The sequence below is a fragment of the Amblyomma mixtum genome, chromosome 8, assembly GCF_055824585.1.
Source record: "Amblyomma mixtum isolate Tamu chromosome 8, ASM5582458v1, whole genome shotgun sequence".
Taxonomy (NCBI): domain Eukaryota; kingdom Metazoa; phylum Arthropoda; class Arachnida; order Ixodida; family Ixodidae; genus Amblyomma; species Amblyomma mixtum.
This window is the reverse complement of record NC_143019.1, coordinates 78,464,999-78,480,094: the sequence shown is the minus strand read 5'-3', so window position 1 is coordinate 78,480,094 and position 15,096 is coordinate 78,464,999. Positions and strand designations below refer to the sequence as shown.

The 15,096-nt window shown below is 44.2% G+C and overlaps 1 protein-coding gene across 1 annotated transcript in view; it reads right to left on the bottom strand.

Moving 5' to 3' along the window:
- Positions 1-15,096, bottom strand: part of LOC149333116 (papilin-like) — a 61,082-nt gene that overhangs the window by 995 nt on the left and 44,991 nt on the right. The window contains exons 13-15 of the mRNA XM_089557646.1: positions 10,284-10,472; positions 7,115-7,165; positions 5,737-5,907 (exon numbers count right to left, since the gene is read on the bottom strand). Coding sequence (XP_089413772.1) covers positions 5,737-5,907; positions 7,115-7,165; positions 10,284-10,472 — 411 coding nt within the window. The remainder of the gene's footprint in view (positions 1-5,736; positions 5,908-7,114; positions 7,166-10,283; positions 10,473-15,096) is intronic.

The window sequence follows — 15,096 nt, the reverse complement described above, 5'->3', positions numbered from 1 at the left end:
TCACCAGCAAAGGACTCGCAGAGCTTCTTTAGACAACCTCAACTGAATGGTTGTTAGATTACGAGCTACGTTTTGTGGAACACACTTTTTTTTCACCACATATCACCACCACATAGCAAGCAAGTTGTAGCAAGGTTAGCCAAAATACATTCGCCGTGTAGCGGACACAACTTAGGCTATGTTGCTGGCTACTGACTTGACCGGATAACTTTTACCGTAAAACTATTAGAACAGTAATTCATTTCTGAAGTTCTATATTTGGACCAATGCTTCAAATCAACACTGTGCGCAACATCGAGGAAATATTCACACTGAGCACTCTTTTATTTTGAGTATGGAGTAGGTTGGTTTTTCCACCAGGTCCTCACTTCCAACTGCTTCTGTCACGTATGAAAAAAAAATATATGAAAGCAAAGGCTAATTGTCACGACACCTTTCTAAATCGTTGGGATACCATTCTGCCCCAGAATAATTGAGCATTTCTTTTAATGTGACGGCATATAGTCTTTCATATAAACAGCGAAGGTTTGGTTTATAGTTTAAGGTTGTTTAACGGCTTAAATCTACTCCGGCAATGAGGGACGCTGTTGTGAAGGATGCGAAAATTTCGACCATATGGGGTTCATTAACGTGCAATGACATCGCGGAGTGCACAGGCCTCTAGCATTTCGCCTTCATCGAAATGCGGCGACCATAGCCGGGTTCGAGCCCGCGTATTTCGGATCAGCAGCGGAACGCCATTAACACTGAACCACCGCTGTTTATGTCAATAGAAAAGGAGTCACATAACTCTTTTGAGGACCTTTATGGTATCATCTGGAGTCAGTGCTTCCTCAGACCATTTCCTTTACGATAAGTCCACCATCCGTTTCAGTCTGAAGACAGAAATCACAAGGGCACTTACTGCACGTCTTCAAGCAGGAGTCAATAGTTTCGAAGTTGTTCTCGTTGCCATTGCATCCGCCATAGACGAACTGCTCGCAGTACTTGGTGGTCTGGTTGTAGAAGTAGCGTGGAATGTGGGCACGGCACGGTCCTTTTACCTTAGGCTGGTAGCAGACTGGGTTATAGGGCCCTGCGGGGAAGAAATACGTCCAAAGCAAAGCATCAGCATTCATGTCGTCTTTCCTGCTTGCTAAAAGCGTAAATGGAAAATTCGGTTGTAACAGATCACCTAATCTTTGATCGGTCGATGCCGTTCTCAGAGTGGCCAATACAACAATATGTAAAATTGATGCCAGGCCACGCCTTTACTGTTCCTGTCACTATACGAAGAAACAACAACTTGAAATCATTCGCAGTTTATTCGCGGCTTACGAGAACACGTGCGGTCACCGGCAGTAGCGGAAGCCGCTCAAGCCGGTCGTACACGTATTGAGGCTCTTTTTAAGTCACAACTTAGAAGAAGAGGCTTAAGGTGGCCGGTTTTCTTCAAATCTATTCGGTTGCGTTTCAGAGCTAAACTGCACTGATTTCACACTCCGTGTTTTCATATATCAGAAGATCAATTACAAAGGCGCTGAGTTCAAAGCGATTCCCCGCCGTACCAAAAATATGCTACGTGCGGGAATGGTCAAGAAGAGTTCCTGTCGATTGATGGGGTCCACAGTACAATGCTTTCATGGAAATGGATTATTACAATCAGTATAATGAAGCCATGAAGCTTCTGAGGACATGGCACAGCGGTCTACGTAAACCTTTAAAGTCGAACTGTGGACTGGATGGCTTTAAAGCAAAGCAGCGGATCCGCAGGATGTTCACAAGAGGTGAGCCGCGTGTTCCACATTTTTATAATAATGCAGGTAGCATGTTAAGATTTCACACAAAATTTTCTCAACCTTCCAGGTCATTATTTAAGCATACAAATTCCATCCGGTCGCAAGTTCACATTGTTACTAAATATAGCTTTAAGGTTCCCAACTGCACTACTTATGACTCATTCCTTTCGCGAGTAAATCTCTATATTAACAAATCGGCACACTTTAGGTCCTCTAACGCCCTCATGTTTGGGAATTAAAGAAACGAAAACACACACTTAGAACCGCTGTACAAGCGACAGCGTTAGACGCAATGGCATACATTTTTGAACTCATTTTCAACGCTTATTACGCATGTTTGGCTCATATCGATCAATGCGGCTGTCGCATACGCTGTAAACACGAAATAGAGTTATTCACAGAATAATGGGTCTCAGCAGTTACAAAACAGTCAATCAAATATGTCGTGTGCACGTAAAGAGACGACGAGTTCGAGGGGGCTCATTACTCACTGGGCTCAGACTCGAGGTTGATTATGGGCCTGCGTTTAAGTTCCCGGACCTCTGGAAACAAGAAACAAGTGTGTATTCATTAATGCAGAAATAAGATATGCGGGCTGCTCAACAGAAATTAAGATCAACTTTCGCGTGGCTCAGCCCCATTTTCAACCGATCCATGGAGGATAATTCTTTCCCGTCTTTGACAGAAATCTCTCAGGCTTGAACTCGCTGTACTGCGAATGCCATTTCTTCCTCACTCTGTGCCCATACATTACTCAAGAAAGCGGGCGGTATTGAAGTAGAAAAAAAGGGAACATCGGAGAGCATCATTCAAGATTACAGCCCCTTCATTCTAAGAAAGAATTCTTAGATTAGTGTCATAGTTAAGAGAGTATTGATATCATGACAAATTTTTCATGTAGGCATCGCGTCTTACTTCCGCGGAAGAACAGAACTGTTTATCAGATGTCTTTATTTGAAAGAGAAAAAGAATGTAGGACACACGCAGAGAGTAGCCTGCTCTCTTGTGCTTTGTGCAGTAGCAGCCGCCATTAGCGGCCCTTGAAACTTTTTCTACTCTAGTTCCTTCCATAAACTTTTTCTACACTAGTTACTTCCAACATATTTCTCCAGTCAGCTTTGTAAGTTCTTGCAACACGATTTTCAGGCCACGGCCACATTGAACGTGGGTCTCCATACGGCATGAAATACTAAATGTGTTCACTTCACGTTGTTTGTGTTTCCCTAAAGACCTCATTTTTGGAGTAATTGCGTGAAATTAGGGGTCATTATGTAAACCTCAGAAATTTATCTGGTAAGAATGATGGGCAGGTGACTGCTGCAGTTCATGGAGAAAATCGCCCCAGGTTCTTTGTTGCTTCCAGGAAAAAAATGGCATTACAATAGAGTCGTTCCGCCACGCTTTTCTGAATTTTTAACGGATGTCCGAAACATAGATATGCGCTTGGCGGAGGTGAGCATATGTGCCGTTCCTGCCCAGGAATAACAAAACTGGGGATACAGAGACAGCGTGGAAATGCGGCGATCGAGGAAAGTAATGAATACTTCTACTGAATTCAAAAAAAGAGCTTAGTCAGGCTGGTTGGTGCAATTTGATGGAAACTACAGAACAGCGCTAAGTGACAGTACGGAAGAGATCAACGCCGACACGTGGGGATGCACATGCGCATTTACAAGTTGTAGAGGCTTAATATATTGAGTGTTGGGGGTACATTTCTAAGAGTCCACGCTGAAAAGATATCAGAACTCCCACATTAAGTGATTTAATAGGAAGACAAGCACAAAAAATTAGCATAATAAAACTAGGTAAAAAAAACCTGCATAATATTTAGACACTTGGAACAAGAACAAAACAAAAACAACCAAATTTTTGCGTGCCATCCGACTTGGTACACCACTTGATCACAATATCAAGATACCCAACCTTCGTTTTTTTCTTTTTGGTCAGAAAGGTTTAAGTTTCGCTGATAAAGCGATTGCCATCTTCTCATCTGCAAAATGCTTCTATGACTCCCAGCTTCCCTCGTCGCGGCTTTTATCCAGCTAAATTATTTAGCAGAAAAGCAGTGTTATACTTGCACTTAGTACAGTTTTCTTTTCGACCATAAATTTATTCGAAGCTCATTTTATTGCCCATACAGGCAAGTGCTAGTTTCACAGATGTAGGAATCGCCACAAAACGGCTATTTCTTAAACAGTCTTTTTGCACTACATTTTCCATATTTGTGTAAGGTTTTTGTCATTTGAGTATTCTTTCGCTGCTGTCTGTGAATGAATATTCCTCGCTTCCAGACTTTCTTGCGTTCATGTTCGTGACAAGATACCGGGGCATTTGTCACGTTTGCCATTTTCATTTATGTATTTGTTCCGCGGTAAGCCAAAAGTGCGGTTATAATGCTCCAATCCTTACCCAAAAGACCTGGTTCGAGCCCGCCTGCGGCAGTCGCATTTCGACGGCTGTGAAATGCTAGAAACCCGTTACTGAGCGATATAAAATCATGCTAACGAGCCCTAGGTGATCGAAGTTATCCGTCTGCGGAACTGTTTTCAGTATATAAAATGATCTAAAAAGGTTAAGAAGATTACGTGTAAAAAAATTAATTTAATGTTATACTTCAAAAAGATGCATTTCGCAGGAAGTCCACTTAGTCGATTGAGCATGGCTGGTATAGATGGGTCGTAGACTTTCCCACACAAGTCGAAGAAAGACCACTGACACACAGTGTCCAGTTGTTGGTCACCGTGCTTCTTTCGGTGTTGTGCGGCAAAATGCCATCAGCGTCAGGAGCAGGAATGCATGTGTTCAGCCTTTTGAAGACCCAGTAAATTGCATATACTCTAATCCCGTAATAACTGAAAGTAGCTGCGGAGACAAGGTTCCTTCGTTGTTGTTCTAAACATTGAGCGCCAGGAACGAGATAAACAGCTCCATGCTGACAAAGGAAATCTTCCTTCGAGCTGATTACTTCTGTACCTCCACAGCACGGCCACAACAATTTTCGGGCTACACTTTGACCGCCGTAGTGGATAATTTCATCCAGATAGTTTTGCCCAAGTCATCGCCTTGTGCAATAATATGAGCAAGACAAGCCAAGTTTCGTACAAACCATAGCTTCCATATCCCTGCAAAGTTCACGCCCCCGTATTTTCGTCGCCTGATCTACAATCAACGACTCCGTTTGCCTTCTTATGATATTCCCAAAGTCGGCACTTACGAAAGACACGATATATTGAAACGAGCCTCTCAAGTCAGAAGCCATTTCGCCATCACGCTTTGCCCTCTTCAGGAACTCAAACTCGTACACGTAACAATTCAAACATCATGGCAAAGCGCCCACAGCGCACAACACTGCGCATGGTCTCTATCTTTGCCGCTGACACGTATGCATAGTCTTATGAAAAAAAAATGAATAGGTCTTGCACCCACCATCGTCAGAGAAGACCTCGCTAGTGGCTTGCACGCCGACATATCCGACCTCTGGAAATTAAAGAACAAATTAAGCGCCAGTCTCTCGCGATAACTTGTTAGACGAGTATTCAAGTGCTCTCGAGAAAATGGCAGAGTCAATGAACAATGGTAAAGAAACAAGATTAACTTCAAAATGTCTGAGTAAACTTGGAAAATACGTGTGCCAGATGGAATGTTTGGAACAAAACGCAAGACACAGCAGAAATCATAAGCCCCAAAACGGTACCATAAATAGGATAAGATGGCAATAGCTCGCTACTAAATATTGTTTACAAGCTTTTTTTTCAAGGACATATTTGCTGTTCTTATTTTCCACTTGCAACGGGTTTCCTGATATCCGTTTCTTATGTATACACCGGTCCTCAGACAATCTGTCGCCCATTACAGTCATTATTACAAAATTTGTGCGTGTGTCCTTCTTCTTTGGCAATCTGTTTTGAGATAACTTTCTACGCAGAATGGGAAAACAAAAAATACCCAAATGACTTACTGCAAGTCTTCAAGCAGGATTCAATTGTTTCGAAGTTGTTCTGGTTGCCCTTGCAGCCACCGTAGACAAACTCCTCGCAGTACCTGATTGTGTGGTTGTAGAAGAAGCGCGGAATGTGTGCGCGGCAAGGTCCTTTCACCTTAGGCTGGTAGCACACTGGGTTCGATGGCTCTGCGGAACAAAATAAGTGCGATGCAAAGCATCAGCACGCATGTGGTCTTTTCTGCTGGCTAGGAGCATGATTGGAAAACCAGACTGCAATTGAGAGCTTAAACATTAACCGATCAAGACCGTTCTGTTGGTGTCAAATTAAATAAAAATGTAAAATTCAAAGCCAGACCAACTCTTAACTGTTCCTCCCAATAGATGCAGGAACTACAACTTCAAACCACTCGTACTTTAGTGGAACCTTGCACGAACTTGCGCCTTCACTGGCAGTACGCAACCGCTAAAGCCACCCATTCGCGTATTGAGGCTCTTGTTTAGTAAGAACCGAAATAAAAATGCTGAGGCTGGCAGCTGTCATCAAATCCAGTCGGGCACGTAACAGAGCTGACAGTCACTGATAATATACCCTGTGTTCTGATGTTCCTAAAGAAGTTCAGACACAGGCGCGAAGTTCAAAGCGACTCTCTGCCGGATCCAAAACTATGCTACAGGAGAGCTTTTATCAAAGAGAACGTCTTATGTTGTCAATGAATAGGGTCTACGGTTGAGTTGCTTGCCCGTAAAAGAATATTATAATAAGTATTGAAGCAATGAAGCTGCCGTGGACACGCACGGCTGTCTATGCAGTCTATGCATATACTCAAGGTCGAAATGCGGACATATTAGGCATACAAACGCGTAGCCGTCCTATAGACCAGCATGATGTTCGCAAGCGCAGAATCATCCGTACTGAACTGATTCTTGCAGGGAGTAATGTGCATTGCGCGAATGTTTCACGTTTTTTGAATAAAGCGAGTAACATGTGAAATCTGCACATCTGATAAATAATGTGTATAAGGGCAATCCAGTCTCGTGTTTATATTGTGACTAAACACTGCTTTAACGTGCGAACTACATTCCATTTCAGTGACTGTTTCCGACAAAAGATTATCTTTAGATTTTGCAAACTTGCGGACTTTTAAAAGCTGTCATAATAATAAAACAAATGCTGTATATCCAATATAACGGAATGGCGTTTTTCGTAGCAATACTTTTCAGCGCTTACTTCCCGGATTCGGCTTAGATGAAATTATGCGACTTGTCGCAGATTGTTGTAAATATGCACTTCATAAGTTCGCGCAACGTTAAATCCGAGCCCTAACCAAACCCAACACTAAGTCGATTACATGCACACATCGGGACCACTAGGTAAAAGGTTTTGATTACTCACGGGGTTCGGACTCGAGGTCTATTTTGGGACCATATTTCCGTTCCGGTTTCGCTGAAAACAAAAAAAAAGTATGTTGTGCTTTAATACCGCAATCTTTACAGTGCTCAATAAAGGTTTAAATCAATTTTCGAATGCTGGAGCACCTCGGGCGACATTATCTGCCGATTAATGGGGGATCATTCTTCTAAACGACCACAATATCTTTGTTGACCGGTCTGGCAAATGTCGTTTCTTAATAGATGTCAGCCCGGGCAGCACTCAAGAGGGCATTTAGAAATAAAGCAGAACCGCGATACGAATCATACCATAGTAGAGCCTTTGAATTGTGCGAGATAATTCTTAGTACAGTGTCACAATAAGCAGACTAGTGATGACATGTCAAAATATAATTTATTCATGGCTGCGTAATTCGCAGGAACACCACAATTACTCATGATTTCTCTTTTGTAGAAGACAGAAGGAGGCAGGAGACGCCTAGGAAGGCTACTGGTTCTATGTGCTTCGTACAGTAGCAGCCGCCATGAGCTGCACATTTCAGCATTCAGGTCCCTTCCTTGCTAGCCTTCTATGTACGTTTGTCTAGTTTGCTTATTAAGTCCTTGCCACATGATAGCGAGCCTACGCTGATATTCCTTACGGTTATGGCTTCCTCTGCCGCAAGAATACGTATAACACTTCAACTTTTCCCCTCAAATGCCTTCTTTTCACGGTATTACGTAAGAGGTAGAGATTACTTAATAATAATAATAACAAAAATTGTTTATTTGAAAAATTACATTGTACAAATACGAGCCTGCCCAAGCCAACAATGGGCTTGTGGGGCAGTGCTCGGCAGAATAAAGCAAGCCAGAGAACGGCGCAGTCAATCAATACTGCACAAATTTAGAATAAAACTAAGGAAAGGCAGTGAGAAAGGACAGGGGAAAAAAGGAAAAAAAAAGAAAATAAACAACTTTACACATACAAACAAACCCAATCATTTTTTTTCATGTTTGCAACAGCCATATGATTTCACCATGGAAAGCTGATGGGCAGATGATGGCTGATATTTCGAGGGGAAGGTCTTTGCACACCTCAGAAGGTTGGAGGGAAAAATTTCAAAGAGTAGTCCTACGGTCACGTTGGCACTGACTTGCTCCGTGTAACCGACGCTCGGAGACGTGTATGCGCATAGGTGGGGTGCATGAGAGTAATCAAATTGATGCAGTAGATAAAACTTTAAATGCGGCCACGAAGAAAAAAAAACAGATAACTGTCATCGTATCTTTCCAAATGAAACGCTGATATCGTATGCGTATGAGCCATAGACAAAATATGGGCTCTGTTTTGCGTTGCTTCTATTGAGTCAATGAGTAATGGTCGCTGTGCATTCTAATCCAAACATGCACACTCGGACTTTGATCTGATCTATGATTTGTAAGAAAATAAATTCGCATTATAAAGCGAGAGCGTAGATGGAGCTTGAGGTAGCCTAGTTTTTATTCGGAGGTCAGATTAAGTTTCCTTTACGTTCGTGCCATGATAACTCATTTCTGATAGTGGCCCATGGGTAATTATAGAACTACACAAAAATAACAACGTAAATAGGTTTGGTTTATGGGGTTTAACGTCCCAAAGCTACTAAGGCTATGAGAGACGCCGTAGTGGAGGGCTCTGGAAATTTCGACCACCTGGGGTTCTTTAACGTGCACTGACATCGCACAGTACACGCGTCTCTAGAATTTCTCCTCCAAAGAAATTCAACCGCCGCGGCCGGGATCGAACCCGTGTCTTTCGGGTCAGCAGCCGAGCGCCGTAAACACTCAGCCACAGCGGCGGCTGTCAGTAACAGGTGCATAAGCAACGAACACATTGTCGCAAAGGCCAACAGGTTAGATTTATTTCCAAAATATTATTATGAATAGGAACGGAAGCGAAAAATTGGAAATTGAGTGGACTGCTGACACTTCCTTGTGGAACACGTGATGTTACCGGTAGATGGCTTTAGGATTGTTTGCTAACGGCAACAGACTGTGAGCGATGTGCTGGAAATTTTTTTATCCAGGAGCTAATTTTCGGGTGGCGGCAAAGTCGCGAAGCTTTTCGCATAGGCTTTTACGAGAAACCTTTTCAAATTCTTTGACAAATTGTAAAAACAAGTAATCACCAAAAGGCTAAAGAGATAGAACTGTGCCCTCCCTAACGACTTTCGGCCACTTTACAGGAAGCCATATTACCGTATCAAAGTTGGAATCCTTGTTGCATCTTACACGAACGAACTCTCTCGCACTGGATCGCATGTCTGTCCGTGCGGCACTCGCATCATCCCTTATTCTGTTTTATTACTCATCTCAGAGAAAAAAAGGTGCAAAAAACACCGAATAAACAGACAGGCCGCAAGGCCACAAGAGTTTGACCGGTTGCAGAGCGCATACAAGACTAACAAAATGAAACTAAAAGCTCAAAATAAAAAAAACGAAAGATTTTACAGTAAAACCCACCACCATAGAGCGATGCAGCGAACGTTTGGCACCGATTATTCTCGGAACTTAATTACTTTCAAAAAATTTTATCAATTGAGATACTGGTTTTCTTACATAAGCACTTGTTCCATCGGTAGTGCAAGCCATTTATCAGGAACAAAAAAGAACATTCGTTTCCTACTTTCAAACCACTCTATTTTTCAGAGTTAATAAAAGTATCCCACACTTCTGCAACTGCTTCTTCGGCGAAGGCGATTCACGGCGTAGTGTTTTTAGAGCAAGGGGTATTTCCCGCTTCTTCATTGTCTTTTATATGTGGATATGATACCACTGTGTCTAATAATAGTTTTGTTCTTGCAGAGAAGAGGCATACATAGGAAGAATAGCAATAAAACAGAATTTATATTCTACTTCCGAGGTAGCCTCCAAAGGTTATCACGGCAGAACTTATGCGGTTTTAATTTAAGTTTAAAACAGACCATTTGAATAATATTTCGACAGTGCCGTCTGCAGCCACTTCTGTCTGCGTCCGCGTCTTTTTCGCTCTTTTAAGAAGCATGAATCACCAACTAGCCCGCACGTCTACCTTTCTAAGCTTCATATCTCGTTTGGGGAGCTCTTTTCGATAGCGTTGTGTGTGTCCCCTTCTTAAACGTCCGAGTTTTTTGCGCTTTTTTAAAAGCAGCGTGCATTCACTAGGAACTCACGTGCGCAGGTGTGTTGGCATTCATCACCAAATTCGAAGTTGTTTCTGTTGCCCCCGCATCCCCCGTATCTGAAGGGCCGGCAGTAGCCCGCATCGACGTCGTAGTAAAAGCGCGGCAAGACCTGTAGACATGGTCCAGAGTCCACTTTTAGTAGGCAACGGCTTTCCTTGGGCACTGCAGCGAGTGAAGCTGAAAAAATATGTTGAATTTTCTCTGAGAGAAAATCTGGAGTAAAATATGCTGCATTCAATTTGCACGTCCTCTGTACTCCTGTTGTTCTTTTAGATTTTACTCACATATCACAGCTCGCAGAATCACGAATGAGAAAAACTCTTTGGAGAAAAATAGTTGACAAAGAATGATAAATTACCTTTCAGTTTTCTGGGTCTTCATTCACTTTGATCGGGTCGCGTATAAACGAGACTCCGGTACTGGTTTTCGGACCCTTCAACGGCTAAACGATTTGTTAGGTCGCACACGCTCGTAACAATTAGGTGAAGGCAAGCGAAAATTTATGGAATGCTTCTGGGCATGGGCATGAAATGGGGAATCTTGTTCTATCTCGAGTAAATTGTGAATACACCCCTCCCTCTGCGGACGCAGGGTCTGTTAAAATTAGAAAAAAAGACAGCATTCCTTTCATTGATACCAAACTAGAATGTCGAGGCTTTGAACATTACGCAGTGACTCGCATGCGTTTTCTCCTTAGGACTGTCAAAACGGCTCAGTTTTCGAAACCAGGTGACTAACTGCCACCGAAGGTCACTTTCGACCTTGAACACACTCGTATTTCTGCTATAAAAAAGTCATGTTGAAAGCCAAACTACAAATTCAACTGAGCTGATTCTTCAACATCAGTCAGGCAAAGAAAGATGGCAACTTGGCAAAGTTTGTTTTTATCTAGTGCATGTTTTACAGTGTGCTCTTAATTCGGTTGCGAACCCAGAAAACGCGCGCAGGGCTGTTTACGACAAATATATCCTCATATTGGCTACCGGCTAGAAAGCTTCTATTATGCTACGTTTGATACACCAGGGCTTTGGGTGTTCATACAGGGACCCAATGGCTGACGAGCCATCTGAGCACAGGTACTCGCCGGAATCACGTTTTCAAGCCATAAAGTCTGTTTTCCAGCGGCTAGCACAAAAACACTTTGTGAAAATGCCTTTGCATGTACTATACCAAAAGGCATACGAGTAATTTGAACACGTCGCCTCAGAAAGCGCAGCAGTCAATTCTTTCCTCAGAACCCTCGCATTCTTTACTTTTCTCGCATCTTAGCATTACTATTTTAGACGCAATGTTGACATTAAGTAATGGTAATATTGCCAAAGTTAGAGTCCTTTCCCGGTGATGTCCACATAGATACTAGATATCCCCGGAGGGCTTCATTGTGACATGGTTTCCCGATGTGAACCGTCCTGAAACCTAGTTTACTGGGTAGATGAAGGAACAGATTACTAAATAAGCATAAAAGTATCTCTGGTATGCGCTTCATGCCTAGCGGCTAATAAAAAGGTTTATCAGCACATGTTCTTTCTGCTAAAAAAAGTAAATGCGGTTGAATGAAGAAAAACTTGTTCCTTTTCGTGTCCTTGCCATCACTTTCCTGCTGCAACCACCATGATGTGTGAACCAACTTCCTGAGTTGAACACCCTCACAGTCTAAAATCTGAAATATATCTAACATTTTTCGTACGTTTGACGCAGTATTGCACAAATCAGAATCGATAGCAGGCTCGCCTCTTATCCTGGTTTATCTAAGAAGAGTAATTCTAGCTCAGAGAGTAGAACAAAATGTGAAATGGAATAAAATAAACTCCGGGGCACTGCATGTTGTGCTAAAGAATCGATTCTGAAGTATGCCTCAAGTTATAAATCCTATTTTCTTTTCATTTAAATGCTTCGTTCGCCAAAAAGCCGTCATGAAAAGTAAAACAAATCCCACGGCCACGCTGCCTATCTTAACACGCCTATCTCAGCGAAAGCTTCGTCCGCAAAGCTGCACCACCTACAGAGCGAAGCAAATACGTGGAGATGCCAGGCTTCGCCACGCGAAAGCCGCTTTCGCTGCTCATACGACAGAGACCCACCTGCCGATTGCCTATTGACAGTTCGATTAATGCATTAACGGATGCCGTCCAACTTTCACATACTGCATCATATAAAAAACTGGGTGCAGGAAAAGCATTTAATGAGACATTGCTGAAGAGATGGCCTCACGTTGTAAAGTAATGGAATAGCGCAAGGTCTCAGTAAAAGAGCGCCAGTGTCTTGCTCCACTCCAGCAGTGGCTGTCAATAGCTCATCGAAAAGGCTCTCATAACAATTTCCACTATAAAAATTATCCACACTAAAACAGGCCTCCGTCTTTGGCGCTATTCCTTCGCTTGAGAGAGAGAGAGAAAAGGACGGAAAGGCAGGGAGGTTAACCAGGCGATGCCCAGTTGGCTACCCTACACTTGGGGAGGGGAACAAAGGGGAAAAAAGGAAAAAGAGCGGCAAGGAAATGAGTTTTCTAAGTGTCCAGCGACCACCATGTCACAGGGACAGAGGGCGCGCACTGAAAACTTAAAGATTATAGGCGGGAATGCAACCCCGAGTCCCTTAAGAAAGTCAGGAGCGCTTTCACCGCTTTCCGTTGTCTGGAAGGTTGAGCCCAAGGCCCCAGAACGTTAGACTCTGTTAAAGGACGCGAGTCCAAGCGGAGCAGAGAAACACTTAGGACACCGCGCTCTCGCTCAAAACGAGGGCAGTTACAGAGGAGGTGGCTGATCGTTTCGTCACAACCGCACTGGTCACACGCAGGAGAGTCAGCCATTGTGATCAGATGGGAATAGGCGTTTGTGAACGCCACTCCCAGCCACAGGCGGCACAACAGCGTAGTATCACCGCGGGGGAGGCCGAGTGGTATGTGATGTTGGAGCAGGAGGTTGAAGTGATGCGAGCGGGGTGACCAACCTCCAGGGGCAGACCACGACGTTACAGTCAGGTTTCGGGCGAGCAGTTGAAGGTGCCTTGCTGCGTCAGCTCTTGTCAGTGGTATGCGGACAGTGTTGGTTGTATCGTGAGCCGATCGAGCAGCATCGTCAGCTAAGGCGTTACCAACAATGCCGCTATGGCCTGGTACCCACTGGAAGATGATTTCATGATCTTGTTCGATTGCCTGGTGGTGCAGATATCGTATCTCCGCTGTAAGTTGCTCATGGTCGCTATGTCTCAAGGAAGATTGAAGACATTGTAGGGCAGCTTTTGAATCACAGAAAACAGCCCATTTTTGAGGTGATTGTTGTGAGATATACTGTACTGCCGCAAGCAGCGCAGCCAACTCTGCTCCAGTAGAGGTAGTCCGATGCGAAATTAGTTGGTGAATTTGAGTCTGTCGCGCAGGAACGACCACAGCGCAAGCAGAACTAGTAGAGGTTACTGATCCATCCGTATAGACGTGAGTGCGGTCCGAATATTCGAAGTGGAGCATGGACAGTGTCAGTTGCTTAATGGCTGGCGTCGATAAATTTGACTTCTTCGCTATCCCCGGAATAGCAAGGCGCACACATGGGAGCCGCATACACCACAGTGGAGAGGGAGGTAGTGCTGCCGGGGTGAACTGTTGTGGGATCGACGACTGTTGCGTCGTTATCACCTTTGCAAATGCAGAATGTGGTCTCTGCAGTGGCAGAGGCGCAAGGTGATGCTGTGGAATCCTTGAGATATGACGTATGTGCATTCGCAAGCAGTCTAGGACAATATAAGTAGAGATCGGGTGGTCTTTGGCGAGTGCAATGCTACCCAGTGTTGATGCGCTCCGAGGTAGACCTAGGCATGTGCGAAGGGCCTGACCCTGCACTGACTGGAGGGCACGCATGTTAGTTTTGCACGTGTTTGAGAGTACAGGTGTACTGTACCGCAAGCATCCGACAAATAGAGCTCTGTACAACTCCAGCATTGACTGGACCGACGAGCCCCAAGATTTTCCACCTAGAAATCGCAGTAAATGAGCGATAGATGTTAGCTTTTTTTTCAGTAGAGTGCAATGCGGGCTCCATGATAAATTGCGGTCGATCAGGATCCCTAGGAAACGATGAGTTTTGCTGTAAGAAATGACTTGACCGTCGATGCGTACCGGATATGGAGTCATACATTTACGTGTAAATGCCACTAGCGCGCACATTTCTGGTGAAACGCTGAGACTTTGCTTCTGGAGATAGGAAGAAGTGATCGATGCTGCCCGCTGAAGTCTTGCACGCACCTGGGGACGCGTCACAGAGGAGGCCCAAATGCAGATGTCATCGGCGTACATACACATCTGGACGGTGTTGGGGAGATTCTCAGGGAGGGCGATGAGAGTCAGATTAAACAATGTAGGGCTAAGGACACCGCCCTGGGGCACGCCACGGTAGGTGTAATGTTCAGGCGTCGGGCCATCTTCACATTGGATAAAAAATGATCTTCTGGACAGATAGCTCTCTATCCACGCAAACATCCGACCACCGATGCCCACAGTTTCCAGCGCATCAAGGATGGCCTCATGGGTCACGTTGTCGTAGGCACCTTTTACATCCAGAAAGAGTGCCGCTGACAAACGTTTCAAGCGCTTCTGTTGTTGAACCGTGGATACGAGATCAACGACGTTGTCAATAGAAGAGCGACCCCGCCTGAAGCCGGCCATAGCGTCGGGGTATATTTTGTAGTGTTCGAGGTACCACTCAAGGCGCGACAAAATCATTTTCTCCATGACCTTTCCTACGCAACTGGCCAAAGCTATTGGCCTATACGACGAGAGCTCGAGTGGAGATTTCCCTGGTTTTAGTAG